The 16610-nt window shown below is 46.7% G+C and overlaps 1 protein-coding gene across 1 annotated transcript; it reads left to right on the plus strand.

Moving 5' to 3' along the window:
- The first annotated feature begins 1293 nt into the window (after positions 1 to 1293).
- Positions 1294 to 16171, plus strand: Mat1a (methionine adenosyltransferase 1A). The gene is made up of 9 exons (XM_027940006.2): positions 1294 to 1387; positions 4875 to 4952; positions 5210 to 5332; positions 8395 to 8507; positions 9124 to 9267; positions 13483 to 13701; positions 14836 to 15018; positions 15364 to 15497; positions 16069 to 16171. The coding sequence occupies exons 1-9, from the start codon at positions 1294 to 1296 to the stop codon at positions 16169 to 16171; spliced, it is 1191 nt and encodes a 396-aa protein (XP_027795807.1).
- The last annotated feature ends 439 nt before the right edge of the window (positions 16172 to 16610 follow it).

Genomic DNA, 16610 nt, shown 5'->3' on the forward strand with positions numbered 1-16610 from the left:
TTTTGCTTCCCACAGTTCCACCTTTGATGCACAAGGTTGTGGCTGATTGCTTTTTTATTGCATTCTATTGGAAACTGGTTACTCCATCCATACTCAGTCTCTGTGATCTCAATTCTCTATTATTCCATAAGTTGAGGATCTGAAATAGGAGATCTGAAAGTAGGAGACAACGAGACAAGAGATGCTGTCATTTGGCACACAAACTAGTTATAATCCTGTTACCTATTTTTCTGTGTCAAGGCAAAAATAATGTAGGAGTTATATGAACAAGATGTTTGTCAAGTGTGTAGAAGTAAATGCACAGATGTTTACTTTATCCCTGGGAAGTTTTGGGAAACTGGACTCCGATAATTTTCCTGTAATGAATGTGCCTCTCAAAAAACCCTTTCCAAAAGAATCTATTGTTCTCCATTACCTGTTCAGATAATTAAAAAACAAAACAAAAACAAAACAAAACAAAACAAAACAAACCTTGCCTGATATATGCCTGCCAGCTGCTTTGAGAAGTTAATAGTCTAGAGGATTTCTGTTAGCAGAAAAATGTGGACTCAAAAGTTTTCCTTTAAAATAAGTCTGTTATATAATATCACTTCTGGTTCAGAGTACAGGTGTACACTCCTGCTGTGCCCTGAGGAGGTGGTGGGGAGCCTGATCCAGATAAGATGTGGGGGAGGAGGGGGTAGCACCCAACAGCAAAGCCACACCGTGTTGCAATCTAAGCCTAAACCATACCTCTGGGAAAGAGTTTCTTGCTGCTTGTTTGTGTCTGAGTAACCACTGACCCCTTCCCCCTGACCGTCGACCCTCCAAAGTGGGCTATTAACCCTGAAACAACACGGAGATTAGCTGGAGAGCTGAAGGAAAGTCCCAAAGAAGCTTCACTTCTGCAGAATCTAGACAGCTTTCTTCACCTTACATAGACCAGATGCCTAGGGTTTGGGCAACCAGAGCAGAGGACTGAAATTCCTCAAGGTAAGAAGACTCCCCTCCCAGGAAATGGACTCCTCCAATGTTCTCACATGATTATTCATGCACTTTCACTTTTCCATATATAGGAGTCACTCAGGAGCAAGCTCAGACCAGCCGAGGGGAGTGACATATCCTATTCCATCCACTCCCTCCCTCTCGCCCATTCTCACCTTACTTTCACGTGCTCGCTCACTGGGCAGTTAGGCAGAAGTGATCCCTGTGACTCTGCCAAAGACAAGCCTGTGGGTCTGTAGGAAAAACCCCAGGTGAAGTTATAGCACTGAAATTGTTACTTTGAAGGAGTGGAGTAGAAAAGTGTGAAAAATGAATGGACCTGTGGATGGCTTGTGTGACTATTCTCTAAGTGAAAAAGGAGCCTTCATGTTCACATCAGAATCTGTAGGAGAGGGACATCCAGGTAAGTAGGTTGTCCTGGACTGATTGGTAAGTCCTTCATTCCCAGCCTGTACGAAGGTAGCCACTTTTACTAGATGTCTTAAAATAATGTATGCGATTTACTTATTATAAGGTATCTCTGGAGAAACAATATATAATAGTTTTGTAAAACAGTTACTCATTATGAAGTCAAAGGTCCATGCAGTTGCCCGCCACCAGCATCTCAGCATAGTGGGGTCAAGACAGAACAAGCAGTTGGTTATCTATATGTATATGATACATACAAAAATGCACCTTCAGATCTTAACTTTTTATAGTCTTTTTCCCCCTAAAGCTTTAACCTGTTATCAATGTGCATTTTAAGGCAACAGAAGACCATCGATCACTAAGTTTTGCATGTAAAGCATGTGAGGTTAGAAATGAACAGCCCTGCACTCCGCGCAGTGCTGACATAGATTTTCAGTTGCTGAGGGGTCTATTTCATCTTCCAAGAGGAAGACTGATGACTTCCAAGAGGAAGTAAATACAAGCATTGTTTTGGTCCCTGAAAGGTGGGTGGACTTAGACATGGGAAAGTGGGAGAGGCTTCCTTGGTGACAATGAGGACAATGCTCAGATATGCAAAGATTCAAATTATAGGACAAAAGTTGCCTAGCCTTGGGGCATATCAGCATTATTCAAGGGCTTGTTGAAACTCAGGATCTTGGACCCCATCTTCAGAGTTTTAGACTCAGTATGTCTTGGTAGAGGCTCTAGAATTTGCATTTTCAACAAATTCCCAGGAGATGCTGATGGCTGATGTGGGAACCACACTTTGAGAAAGGCGATTCTAGGAGAACTTTGGGGGCTAGACAGATTGATGCATGTATTTAAACACTCCTTCATATCCATTTGAGAAGTTGAAGTGTATGGTAACTGATCACCGGTTCTGCCTTTCCCATCTTCCCTATTCTTGTTCTTTCTCAAAGAAACTTAACTTTCATACCTTGTAACTTGGCTTTGGACATCTTCTTGCAGTAATCCTTCTGTGTGTGTTACCCAGTGGCTTTCAATCAGAAAAAATATTGCTCCCTTTCCCTCAAGATCATTTTTTAATGTCTGGAGACAATTTGGGTTGTCAGAACTATGGGGGTGGCAGGAAGATACTACCAGTTTCTATTAGATAGAGGCCAGACATGCTGCTGAACATCCTGCAATGAATAAGACAATCCCACCGCAACTATTTGGCCCAAAATGTCAATAGTGCAGCTGTTGAAAACCTTGAATTAGATTAATTTGTAGGAGACTTAATTCAATGTAAATAGTTTCTTTCATTGTGCACAACTTTATAGTTTCTAGGTTTACTATACTTATCTTAGGTAAGCTGCTGATATCCAATGTACTCTGCTCAGCTCCATGCCCTATAAAGATCATCTGCAGGTTAGGAGAAACATTTGTTCCACCTAAAGGAAGTGGGTTCTTTGGCATGCAGTGGCCAGTGGTCCCAAGCATGGTCCATTTTACATAACAGTCATGTGCTTCAGTGGACAGAAAATGAAAATCCCCACCAAGCCATCGGTTCTCTTGTCTGCTTAATGACAGACCACCAATCTGTCTGATTCCCCTCTTACTTGCCAAGGTAAATGAACTGTCCAACTAAGTCAGTTTCTTCTAATGTTTGGTGACTTTCTGCTTGTTATTTCAGGGATGAATTCTTCTCCACTAGAAAGATAAAATTCATGTTTCTTGTTCAACTTCCAAGAAAAGCAACTAGTAGCTATTGTAAGCCTTTTGAGTGATACTTGGAGAAATTTTGTAAGCCTAAAAAGACTGTTTTCTGTCAGGCATTATGCTTTCTGTACTGTTATCTCAACAAGCTTGCTGAACTCTGGTTTCGTACCTATAGCAATTGTTTTTCCCCACCCAGAGTGGGACATCTAAGCTGAGTCCTTTAAATAAGCAGAGACATTAATAACCAACCTGTGATAACTTTTTGCAATTTGATGGCCTGAAATCTTAGGATATTTTAGCCAAAAGAGGGCTTTGTTGGTAGGGATGTACAGAGGCTACGGATTTGGACATGCCTGGATTTATAACCAGTATTTGCCACTGGCAAGAAAGAGAAGAAAGCCCAAATATGTTTAGGAGTAGTTTCTAAAAGAGACATTAGAAAATTCACTTTTAATGGCAGATTAACTAATATCTTTAATTTCAGAACTTAACATTTGCTTTTGAGAGCTGAACAACTTGATTCTGGATCTGGATTCTTAATTTAAAAACATATTAACCTATTTAGAGGAGCAGACTCCATGGGTATTTTGAACACTAAATGAGATGTAACATGTGTAAAAAGAGGTCACTTTTATTTCTTTGTGGGTGTTCACAGTTTGCATAACCCCAAAGCAAGAGTAGAGTTTTCCACAATGCCATTTAGTGATCCACCTATTAGACCAGGTAATGTCTTTAAGGCCAATTGTGGAAGAATATGATCAAAACTCAGCCCATGTTGAACCCCTGGTAGTCCTACCTTGACTCAGGTATGAGGACATCTGACGTTCAGGAGGCCAAGAAACCAGAGGAGGAACTGAGAGAAGTTGATGGAAAAGTTCTGTGGAATAGCAATGCTGTACAGTGTGTGCTTGTAGAATTTTTGCAGGTGGAACCATGTACTTGGGGGTGGTGTCTTTTTTTTCCATATTTTTATTGGTGCACTATTGTGCACTCATAATGTATAGCACAGTGTACAAAAGCCCACAATGGTGGGATTTGTTGTTACATATTCATACATGCACACAATATAACAATACAGTTTGGCCAAAACCATTCCCTGGTATTTCCACTTTCCCTTCCCTCCTCCTTCCTCATTCCTCCCTCCTCCCTCCCATGGTCCTTTTCCTCTACTGATCTCCATTCAACTTTCCATGTGATCCACCCCAATTTCTTTTCCTTTTTCCTCTCTAGCTTCTACATATGAGGAAAACCACATCTCTTGACTTTCTGAGTTTGGCTCACTTCATTTAACAAAATGTTCTCAAGTTTCGTCCCTTTTTGGTGGTATCTTATACATGGTGCATGGCATCTTCTGGAACCCATACAGCCATGCAGCTGTTCTGTCCCATCTGATTTTTTCATCATAGCACCTAATCTTACTGACTGGCATCAATAATAATTTTAACTTCTATTTCTAGGGCTTTTCCATATATTAGAATTAAAGGGAATGTGCCCAAGAATGAGAGATATTTTAGTTAAATGAATGTATGTGTGTGAATTGCCTTAGAGTCTCAAAGAGCTGAAGTTTGAAATGTACTTCATTTTTTAGTAAATGCTATGATATAGTATGTGCCCTCCAAAAAGTAGGCAGAAATGAGAAGAAATAAAAATTTCAAAATATATCTGATTTCTTGTATTTGAAAGTGTTCTCTTTGGCAGGTGAGTTTGATATGTAAATCGACCACCTCAAATTATTTTAGCATGTCAGTTTGTTAGACCTATTATTTGTGTCATTCTCACTCATGTTTATTCTTATTCAGATAAGATCTGCGACCAGATCAGTGATGCAGTGCTGGATGCCCACCTCAAGCAAGATCCCAATGCCAAGGTGGCCTGTGGTAAGAGACCACATCCCTTTCTGCCAGAGACCTGAGTGGGCTGCATTGAGGGTCTTAGTGGGCATAAAATCATAGAGTCATTCTCTTGAGTTCCAAAGAGGTGTCTGGTCTGCAACAGATTTCTTTATCCCATGATATTCTGTGTATTGAATTTTTCTGGAATACATTCATTATTCCCCTCTCCATACTGTGAGAGGTCTAGGTACTTGAGCTTCCTCCAGGGCCCATGGCTGATAACCTCTCCCCTTCCCATTCAGAGACAGTATGCAAGACAGGCATGGTGCTACTGTGTGGGGAGATCACCTCAATGGCCATGGTGGACTACCAGCGGGTGGTGAGGGACACCATCAAGCACATTGGCTATGACGACTCTGCCAAAGGTGAGGGCGGGCCCCTGGGTCTGGGATCCATGTTGGTCTCTGCAGAAAACACCCCCCTGAAGCTGTCAAATCTGAGCTTTCAGTTTTATGTAAGTACAAACCCTGCTAGAAGAAAAAAAATCCTTTCCTAGACCTATCTGCTGGGTTTCAGGTGTCAAAGGCTCTGGTAAAATTATGAAAGTCTGACTGTGTATGACATACCTGGTGGAACCAGCATGTGGCTGTCCATTGTTGACTGGTGTCATTTGAAGTCTTAATTCTTGCTGCTGGCAGATGCTTTGGAAGAAAAAGAAGCACAGAAAGGAGGGAGATGCTCTCTGCTGAGAATGTTCTCTGCTAGGCAGTGGTGCTACTCTTTGCATCATTTGTCTTCATCCTTTCTGAAATTCTTATGCAGATGGAGACTTAGGGACTTACCTAAGGTAACAAAGAGAAAGGCCACCAGGTTTGAAATCCCTGTTCTTTCCACCAAACCATGATTTCCCTCATTATAGGCATGGAGAAAGATGTCTTGGTCCAGAACTAGGCAGGTGAAGAAGACAGGAGGGCCCGGGTTAGCCCTGGTGCCAGATGGTGCAGAAGCCAAAACCCAGGATAGAGGCACAGGTCCTAGGATGGAATTGAGGAGAAGCACCAATATAACCAGGTGAGGGGGAAAGCTTGGAAGAAATGAGAGCCTGGAAGCAGATCCCAGTGTCTGAGCTTGGGCGGCCAGAGAGCAACACGGCCTGAAGGTACTTCAAAGGCCCCAAGTATGAATGCTGGGTACTGAGGACTTGTGTACAGCACCATTCCATGGGCACTGCAAAGGCTGTTTATTTAAGCTGGCCTCCTGTGAAGAGCACTGGGCTCCAATTCTTAGAGATTCTGTGATAGTCCCTGGTAGTACATATTTAGACAAGTTCAGTTTTTTTAAAAGAAAAATTCCTTTTGAGTCTTTATTGGCTTGGTTCTCATTCTCTGGAGTCACCATGAAAAATGTAGTGATCTTAGGCAATGGCAAGAAGGTCCATTTTCAGAACAACCTGCTGATACTCAGACCTATAATCAAGACTCACAAACAGGACCATGACTGTTGAAAGATGCTTATTTCTGCATCTGTCACATATTGATTGTTTGTGCCTCTGTCACATCTTTGTGGGTCATGGAGGAGAGAGATGCCCATGTCCAGAGTTTATAAGTGAGAGAGCCAATCACAGTATGAGACACTCAGTTCAACCATAGTCTGACTTGGCCCAAAGCATTCATGAGCAATGAAGTCACTAGAATGCATAAGTGTTTTCCAGGAATGTGTCAAGAATCACTGGAAAGAAAAACAAGGCTTCAAATGAGTTTCCCCCATCAGGACATGAGGGTATTCATAGAGGGGAGGCATTGTTCTAGAGCAGCAGCTTCCTGAGACGTTACCATGCAGAACCTTCCTCTTTGTACCAGAAAAAGCCAATTTGTGTATATATATTTAGACCTTGTTCAAGAGCAAACCTTGTTCTCTGTAGCAGAGAAATTTTCCAGGAGGTAATGTCCCCCAGTAAGAGATAAGTGAAAGAGCACCCAGCTCTGGCTAAGTTGGGCTCAGCTGGTTGAGTTTCCCTTACCCAAGCAGGCCCATGGACTTGTGCCAGATGGCCCATTGTGGATGGTGACAGCCACCTTGGCAGGGCCAGCTGCTCCTTACACAAAGGGGAAGAGCCCTTTTCAAACTCTTCCCCTCTCCCTTTGGTTTTAAAATTCTGCTTCCCCAAATCTTTTGAAGCCCTTGCTTGGTTTTTGGCACTGGGGAGAGTTATTATTTAGACAGAAAGTAATTAGGTAAAATACGAAATGTCTAATTTGAAATGAGGGAGTCCTTTCACAGCTCTCTAAAAACTGGCCATTGATTTGTATGCTCAATGACAGTCACTGGGGAAAGAGGGGTGCAAAGGGCAAAGATGACCTGATTTCCCGTGGTGAAGGGACTGCCTGACCTCAGATGACATCACTGAGAATGCAGAGTCTGTGGCATAGTAAACAAGGAGTGAGCCAAACTTGAAGGGTAAACACCCAGGGACATTTGCTGAGAGCCAGTAGGGTTTGGGCATGTGTGTGGAGGGGAGCATTGCAGGCAGAGAGACCCAATAGAGGTGGAAAAGCATGTCGTGCTGAAGACTAACCCTAAAGGATTTCCCACAGCAAGAGTTCTGTTGAACAGAGGCGTTTTCCATTTTATTCTCTGGTGGGAGATCCCCACCTGAGGCTTGAACATAAACAACATAAGTTGGCATTGTGAGTAGGAGAACAGACTGGAAAGGGGATGGCTGTTGGGGTTCTGGGAAAGAGAACTCATGGTGAGCATCTGTGTTTAGCTCCTCATTCTGTGAGGGCCAACTGGGAGAGGAACATGCTTTTCACACCTAGCAGCTTCCTCCAGGGCTATCTGCAGTGGGCGACAATTTGCGAGACTTCCTTGCACCAGCACCCAACACACTGGTCTCACCCAGCCTCCAACTTTGTGCCTCAGCTTTGCAGACAGGGGCCTTGACCCCAAGGGTATGGTTTTTCCATTTGCTGCTGGCCCCGTGAACATTTCAGAATGAGAGAACCAGGGCTCTGGGAGTCTCTCTACACTGGTTCATCCACACTGTATTTTTTCAGTAATTTCATACTTGGGTTAGGCTCCTGAGCTTCTGAATGACAGTTAAGGCCCTTGATTTTTCATTCAATGCAGTGATTTTCATACTGGGTACTGATGACGCCTCTGGAAAAACCTAAGGCCTAGTGTCACTAACCTGTTTATCAGCCACTGTCACCTGGTTTTTATGCTGCAGTTCCATGTAAGGTATACTTTTTAAACCAAGGTATAATTGAATACAGTAAAATGTACCGTGGAGAATTTTCTCTGACAAAAGATTGCGTGGAGAAGACACATGGCCTCTCCACACTATCCTGGGTGGCAGCTGTGAACCTAGGTAGACCCCTGTTGGTTAGAGATCATAGACCCCTTCACAAAGGGCCATGTCAAGGATGAGTAGTCTACCAGGAAGCTGGCAACCCCTGTCTCTCTGACATGTGTCCCTTCTGCCTAGGCTTTGACTTCAAAACCTGCAATGTGCTGGTGGCTCTGGAGCAACAGTCCCCAGATATTGCCCAATGTGTCCATCTAGACAGAAATGAAGAGGATGTTGGTGCAGGAGATCAGGTAGGTCAACATTGTGGGAGCTGTGTGGGACATCACTCCAGTGATCTCACTCTTGGATCAGACTATGACATGTGTGGCTTCAAGAGAAAATTCACAGGCAATGGATTAGTTGTACTATCAGGCAGACCCAGCATGCTGCATGAGAGTTATAGGGGAACATGCCCGGAGTGACTTGGACATCCCTGCTTCATGGCAGTGACTTCAGGGTATGGCCATGCTGTGTTGTGAAAGGCTATGATTGTTCATATCCCTTAGGTTTTTCCAGAGCCCCCCCAGTACCCAGTTTGAAAAATCACTGCATTGAATAAAAATCAAGGGCCTTAAATATCATTTAGAAGCTAAGGTATCTAACCCAAGTATGCAATTACTGAAAAAATACAGTGGATGAACCAGTGTAGAGAGACTCCCAGAGCCTGGGTTCTCTCATCCCACCCCCTCCTACAGTGCTGGGGACCAGGGATGATGTCTTTCCCTTCAAAAATGCCCAGTGCAAAGTGTTCCATGAGTGAGGCATCTAATAATGTTGAAGCACTAGTGAAATTTTAGATTTGGAGAAAACCATGGTCCTGTTGGTCTAAGTGGGTGTTGCTTATCATTCCCTGATGTTCGGCTGCAGGGTTTGATGTTTGGCTATGCCACTGATGAGACAGAAGAATGCATGCCCCTTACCATTATCCTCGCTCACAAGCTCAATGCCCGGATGGCAGATCTGAGGCGCTCTGGTGTCCTTCCCTGGTTGAGACCAGACTCCAAGACTCAGGTGAGCTGCCTCTTCAGCCCTCCACAATCTGGGCACTCAAAGAATTGTCCACTTTGAAAAGAATTACTTATTTGAAAACTCTTCCATTGTAGATGTACCTCCCTGTCTGTCTCTCCCCCTATACAAAAACATTGTTCAAATTGTTCTAGATTTTCTTTCTTTTTTTTTTTTTTGCCTTGCTGTTATATGTGGATTCCCCACTTCCCGTCACAAACTTATTTCTTAACCATTCTCAGACATATGGGTCCCTGCCTTTGCACATGCACAGTTCGCCACATCTTGGGAAGGCTGTCAGTTCCGCCTGGGTCTCACTGTGGTCCTTTTACTTATCTTTGTTCAATAAAAGGCCTTTACCTGCACTGCCTCCAGAGCCAACCCTGTGGGCCCTGGCCTCTCTCTCCCTGCTGTGTTGAAATCTGTCCTGCAGTCCCTATTTGAAGGTCAGCGGTGATGCAAGCATTAGCACATGTGGTGAAGGCCTCCTGTTGCCCTTGAGTCCCCATGGCTCCTCCCTGTTTAACCCTGATGACCCCAATGACTGTTTTCCCAGTGGCCTCCTGCACTGGCTCCCTTCCACATTCCAACATGTCATCCCCCAAAGTCTTGGCACCTCTTCCTCCATGTGCTCCCTCCCTCTGTTCATGCTTGTGGGTCCCACTTGCCCCTTCACATGCTCAATGCTCACATCTGCCCACCTGCATGTCCCTCCAGATCAAGAGCCCCATTTCTCACCCTGAAAGCCCACTGTGTGTGGCCCATTGTCACCTGTTTCCAGTTCTGTTCAGTGCCTTCTCTGTCTCTACCCTACCTGTGTCCCGAGACTTTCCCTGCGGAACATCCCCTGGTCCAGCCCACCTGATGACAGAGGCTGCCCCCTGCCTGCATCAGCGCCCTCCCTCCCAGAGGCTCTCCCTGCTTAGAAACTCCTACAGGCTTCACTTCAATTTCCTGACATCCCTTCAGTGTTTTCAATAAGTTTCTGCTTTCTTCCTATGGGGGAAGGAGAAATCCAGCTGTCACTTTGGCATTCAAATCCTCGCATGGTCTTAGAACTTCACCTTCCTTTGCCCATGCCTACCCCATCTTTGCTCAAGTAGCACCATTTCCCTCAGGTTCTTCTTGTGGCTTAGTGCTTCACATCTGTGCTCCTACCTTTTGCCTTCCTCTGGGTCCGTCACTTGCCTACAAGTGGCCAACAAAGTTGCCATCTCCTCCTGCATGCCCTGGCTGGTCACCACAGACAGCACCTTCCTGTGCTTGGAATTGGCACATGTGGTTTCATAGTTCAGCATGGTGTGTGTGGCTCTGTCCTGTTACTCCAGTGGCCCAGAGACACCTCCTTCTCTCTCCCATATGTGAGGCCACACACAGGGCAGAAGTATCTAGGGTCAAGAAGTGTGCTCACGGCCAGAAGAAAGCCCTTCTTGTGCTATCCACATGGCCCTCAAGGTGGGAGGTGGGATCACCACCCTCTCTCTCATTGTTGTTCGAGGCCATGGAGCAGGAAAGCTAACACAGATTTCGATAGCACTGAAAGAAAGGGACACAGAAAAGTTGTCATGCCCTCAAATGGTGCTATGATTTAGAAGCAGGATGGAGATTCACAGAAAGGAAATTCCAGAACACGGATGGAAGGAAGTCAGTGGAACTGACTGGACTTTCCCTTTTTGGGAGTGAGAGTGAGCAATGGAGGATCCACCTCTCTGGCTAGCTGAAATAAGAATAGCCTCCCTTGTTTTGTTAGATTAAAAAAATAGAAAGTGTCCAAGTCTAGGGTCATTGAGGAAAATGGGGAGGATGACTCTTTTAGGGCTTCCCTTCATGTGAGCATGCACTGAATTCTCTTAAGATGCTGTTATAAATTCCAGGGTCTGCCTCACTCCCACAGATGGGCTGTGAGCCAGCTCCAGTTGGAGGGTGTAGGTTGGCCAGTTGGTGCCCTGTCTAGCCCCTTGGAGGGCATCGAGTGCCTGGCTCCCTCCTGGTGCTCTCTTGGTGCAAATGGCACTGTGCCAGTAACCGGTTACAGGCCTCCTTCTATATGCCCTGTTTGTAAAGGATTTTCATCATGTAACCAGTGTTGACTGTGAACAGGATGAGTCTTTCCACCTGAACAAATTCTTGCTGCTGATACTGAGAACTGGGTGGCAAGGTGATGGCTATTTTTGTACCTGGTCAGAGCTATGTTTTCCACGGTGTATTTTTCCCCATATCTTGCTGACATGAGGAGATAAGAGCAGTGCTTAGATCCCTCTGCTCTGCCACCTAGTTCTGCCACTCTGCAAGGACACTGCATGTGGTTTGCCAGGGTGAGGGGTGGAGTCCTCCAGGGGAGCAGTGGGAACAGGCCTGGGCAGCTCAGAACCGATTCTTGTTCTAAGGCTCCATAAGCATATCTGGTGCGAGAGCCTGCCCCAGAGTTTTCTGTCTTGGGAAACCCCACCCTTCAACACCCTCTTATGGGACCCCATGTGTGGACAGCTGAGGTTTTAAGGTTAGTGCTCGATGTCTGTGCACATCTTCCCATCTCGCTAGTGTCAGGCATCAGGTGGGCCAAGGCTTTTGCTCTTTTTTCTTCTGGATCCCACTCTTTAGCTCTTTAGACCAGGCAGGAAACAGAGCAGGAGTCAGCATTTGATGGATATCTGAGGTGCCACAGGAAGGTAGAGACATTGCTATGGGAACATAGCATGCTTGCTGCCCTATGGTCCTGAATAGGCCCTCAGGTAGGAAGCAGTCCTATGCTATGGGCCAGTGTCCATCCCAGGGTTATCCAACATAGGTGTATCCCTGCAGGCATCTCATGCCTTCAAGTCCTATGGGCATCACTATTATGGGTACACACTGCCTTAAGCAGGGTTGGTCTAGCTCATGCTTCAGATGTCTTAAGTAGCAAACTTCATCTGAAAAGAACCCTGGACATCAGGCCATTCAACTCCAAATTAGACCTTTAGCTCTTGTGTGTGACCTTGACCAAGTCTCTTACATTCTGGAGCTTTGGCTTTCTAGTCTGTAAAATGGGGTAGTAACAGCTTCTCCTCTTTGGCATGGCTTCTAGCATGCCATACATACTCAACCAATGCTCATTTCCATTCCCAGCCTCATCTGCCATCCTTACCACCTCCTTTTCACTCACTCTGAAAACCCAGGGTGCCCAGGATGCTCTTCTTTGTCACCAACAGACATGCATCTGGGACATCAGGCTCCTGTACTCAGTGATGAGTCAGTAAAGGACAGGGGTCTCTGTAGAAGCATTTTATCTGTACTGCAGTGGGAATAACATGAGATTTTGGCTCATCCTGAGCAGAGTTTGGCTCTTTGGCCCTTCACAAACAGACATCACACATATGGTTTCCCTTCCATTGCTTTGTTTTTCTCATTTGTGATGTCTTAAACACGAATTGATAATGCACAGGATGAACACAGAACCAGCCAATCATGGTGGAAAGGAATATTAGATTTGTGCCTGTGGCCTGCCCTGCCTGGGCACCATGTGAAGACTCCTTCCCTTCAGGCCCCTCAGCCCCTCCCTTCTTTTGGCAAAAATACAAGGTGCAGGCAGTCCAGAGCTTGCTCCCCAGTCCATTTCAACCCCCTGTCCAGGATCCTGCTCATGTCATCACTATAGCAGGCAAGTCTGATGGCCCCAGACACTCCCAGGGCTCCTCCATTGAGGGTGCTGGGGCCACTCATCAGACTCCTCCCTCTGTCTCAGAGGCTCTTGATGCCAAAAGATGTCTCTCTGGCCAAAGTCTTCTCTTAAACATTCATAGCCAGGGGCCAAGATATCCCTGTTCCTGCCACTGACATATGGCCTGTGGATTCCTGTAGTCACTGGTAGTAGCAGAGATAATTTGCCCCAAGGACATGGAGGGTCAGAAGAGAGCTTTGGCCAGAGAGACATTTGTTGGTGTCCAGAAACCTCTAAGATAAAAGAGAAGAAGTTGCTTAGTGGGTCCCAGCTGCAACTCAAGTTTTTAAGTCATGCTAATTGTGGTCACACATGGGAATAGCTATGCTGTATGCTCCATTGTACATAGTACCAGGGAACTTCAAACATAAAGACATGTTAACTTTCTGGAGGCCCTTTGCAGGCAAGAGGTCCCACTTGATCCCTGGGATACCTGCCTGCCTGCTGGATATCTGCCTGGAAACCAGGTGCCTTCAGCTCAGGCCTCAACCTCACCATGCCTCCCCTGCACTTCTTGTGAACAGGTGACAGTTCAGTACATGCAGGACAATGGCGCAGTCATCCCTGTGCGCATCCACACCATCGTCATCTCCGTGCAGCACAATGAAGACATTACGCTGGAGGACATGCGCATAGCCCTGAAAGAGCAGGTGATCAAGGCTGTGGTGCCAGCCAAGTACTTGGATGAAGACACCGTTTACCACCTGCAGCCCAGTGGGCGGTTTGTTATCGGAGGTCCCCAGGTGAGCTGGGTCTTGGGTTACTGAAGTTGCTTATGTCTACAAGCACACAGATGGTTAGAGATAGCTTTGAGTGGCTCAGCTAGATATGGCTGCAGAAAAGAGGTAAAGTCAGTATATTTTATATTTAGGGGCACTCTGTGGGGGCCTACTGTGTATCTGTCAGTACACCAGAAATGTGCAACTTGTCTTTAGGAGTTTCCCGCTTAGCGCTGCCTGACCCTTCCACTCTGGCCATCTCAAATGCCATTCTACCTTCCACAGCTGCCACTGCCTCTCCCTGCTGGGGCATGCATCCTCGCTGTGGTGCCTGCTCATGGCTGACCCCTCCACTGTGGCACTTGCTGGTATCTACCATGGCTGCCTCCAGCTCTCGTAGGCAACGTGGTGGGATGGGGTTTTGAGTGGGGACACCTGCTGCCTGCTTTCCCCTGAGCCACAGGAGTGAGGCGGTGGAGATTGGCAGAGTACCTCTGAGAGGCAGCTGACTGCTGCAGCTTCCAGAGGACCACAGATGCCTTGCCACAGGGGTGAGCCCCATATCAGGCTCGGGGAGCAAATGTAGTGGGGAAACACAGGGTAAGAGAAGGGTCAGGCTTACTGTTCATTCTTGCAGGACTTCTCAAAAGCCTGGACACACCGATGTGAACTGTGGATGTCCCAAAGGAGGGTTAGAGAAAGCAGACTCTCCCCAAATGATTTTACATAGATCCTCCACCCTTAAAAGGCATTTTTTATTGACTGATGCTGCACAGGACACACTTAGGACGTGGGCAACATGGCATTTCCTTAGCCAGGGTCATAGCCCAAAGTTACATTTATGGTGGTAATATTCCTATCTGCTTTTGGATTTCTCCTTATGATGGACCCAGAAACAAAAGCAGGGGGCATGGGGTGGCTGTGTCCCCAGGCAACTTCTGGCTCATCTTTGGTACATTATAATGAGATTTTGACCTGTTACCCGATTCCCAAAGCTGGTCAGTGACAAAGCAGACAAAAGCCTGAGGTTTCTGGTTAATTACCAGCCAAGGAGTCTTTGAGAAATCCCTGCAGATGACTTCCTTCTTGAGGACTTCCGCCCCTCTCCAGTCATTCAGGGTTCTGGTTCTCATCTCTTGCATTTTTTTCCCTCTGCAGGGGGATGCAGGTGTCACTGGCCGCAAGATTATTGTGGATACCTATGGCGGCTGGGGTGCTCATGGTGGCGGGGCCTTCTCTGGAAAGGACTACACCAAGGTGGACCGCTCAGCAGCTTATGCTGCCCGTTGGGTGGCCAAGTCCCTGGTGAAAGCGGGGCTCTGCCGGAGAGTGCTTGTCCAGGTAGGCCACCCCCCTCCCACTCTGACTCCACCTGTCTGTCCCTGTTGATGGCCCTGGTCCAGGTCCACCCTGAATAAGATGTTCAGAAAGCTACACATTTGCGAATAGTTGTGACTTTGTGTCGTGGGTTGGGCGGAGCGGTCAGTGCTCTGGAAAGCTGAGGGAGGCAGAACAGAAGTGTTCAGGGAGATGAGCATTACAGAAGGGGACTTCATGAAGACAGTGGGGGCTGCTGGTAAGATAAAGTGGCAAAACCCATGGGGCAGGAGAAGTGTGGTCCCTTGGCCTTGGCCTGAGGACATCTCTGTAAGAAGCTTCAGTCACTGAGCCTGGCCTTTTTGGAAGGTGTCCTATGCCATTGGTGTGGCGGAGCCACTGTCTATTTCCATCTTCACCTATGGAACCTCACAGAAGACAGAGAGGGAGCTGCTAGATGTGGTGAATAAGAACTTCGACCTCCGACCAGGCGTCATTGTCCGGTAAAAGTGCTGGGACCCTGCCCCTCCCTTGCTCAGATGTTCAGCCCAAGGAGGAGGTCTTGGCCCAGCACCGTGCACACCCCCATCACGGAGTGTCTGGTTTTCAGATGGAAGGAGGCTGCATGAGATCCCTGCTGGCCCAGCAGATGCTAACTGGAGTGGGGCCATCTTTGAGCAGCTGGGGGAGCGCAGAAAAGTTATTGTAAGGCAAAACAGCTGGGAATTGAGTAGGCAAGTCCTTTCCCACATGCTCTCATCTCTCATGCTATTCCTGTTTTCTGGAGCTTGGTCCAGTTGACATTGGCTTGGGCCAGTCTAGTGGAGTTGAGTAAAGAGGAGAATGGCAGAGTTCAAATCCTGGTTCCTGGTGCATCTGTGTGCTCAGCTGTCTCTGAACATCTGAGCTTCCATTTCCTAAGCTGTGGAGCAAGATAGTGCTGAGGCTTACGTACCGCATGCACATGGGTGGCGAAGCCATACAAAAGGCCTGCTCATGAATTGCTCTTATGCTTGTATTCAAAGAAATTCCTTTTCCATTTATAAATGACCTTTTCTTCTGACAAACATGCAGGGATTTGGATTTGAAGAAGGCAATCTACCAGAAGACGGCATGCTATGGTCATTTTGGAAGGAGCGAGTTCCCCTGGGAGGTTCCGAAGAAGCTTGTGTTTTAGAGCTGGTGGGAGCTGGGCCTGGCCTCACCCTGGATGCTCCTCTTCTGCAGAATCTGAACTCTCACATCTCCCAGACCCTCCTGGGGTGTGCCTTCCCCACCCACCACCCCTTAGGGCAGAGTCAGCTCCCTCTAATTTTTGGTCCATCCTGTTATCACCATGAATGGCAGGGGGCAGGTGGCTTCCTGGTGCTGCAGGTCCAGTTTCCTTGTGAGGGTAGTCACGATGTTCCCCTGTCTGTCCCTCAGATAAGGTCAATGTTGATTTAGTGGGAAGATTCTTCCTTTCAGGAGTAAAGTTCCTCACTCACCTCTTCCCAGAATCTAGACCCTGGCCAGCTCCTCCACCCTGGGTGTATGCTCAGGTCAGTTCAGTATACACACCTTGGGATCCTTGTGGTTCTGGGCATATTGGGCCTCCCCTCCACATCTGCACCTGC

The sequence above is a fragment of the Marmota flaviventris genome, chromosome 4, assembly GCF_047511675.1.
Source record: "Marmota flaviventris isolate mMarFla1 chromosome 4, mMarFla1.hap1, whole genome shotgun sequence".
Classification (NCBI taxonomy): Eukaryota; Metazoa; Chordata; class Mammalia; order Rodentia; family Sciuridae; genus Marmota; species Marmota flaviventris.

What these genes read in the sequence shown, in the direction of transcription:
- Mat1a (XM_027940006.2), top strand. Translation starts at nt 1,294, where the DNA reads ATGAATGGACCTGTGGATGGCTTGTGTGACTATTCTCTAAGTGAAAAA. An exon ending in ATGTTGGTGCAGGAGATCAG is followed by an intron (nt 8,508 to 9,123) that starts GTAGGTCAACAT and finishes GTTCGGCTGCAG; the next exon opens with GGTTTGATGTTTGGCTATGC. An exon ending in GCCGGAGAGTGCTTGTCCAG is followed by an intron (nt 15,019 to 15,363) that starts GTAGGCCACCCC and finishes CCTTTTTGGAAG; the next exon opens with GTGTCCTATGCCATTGGTGT.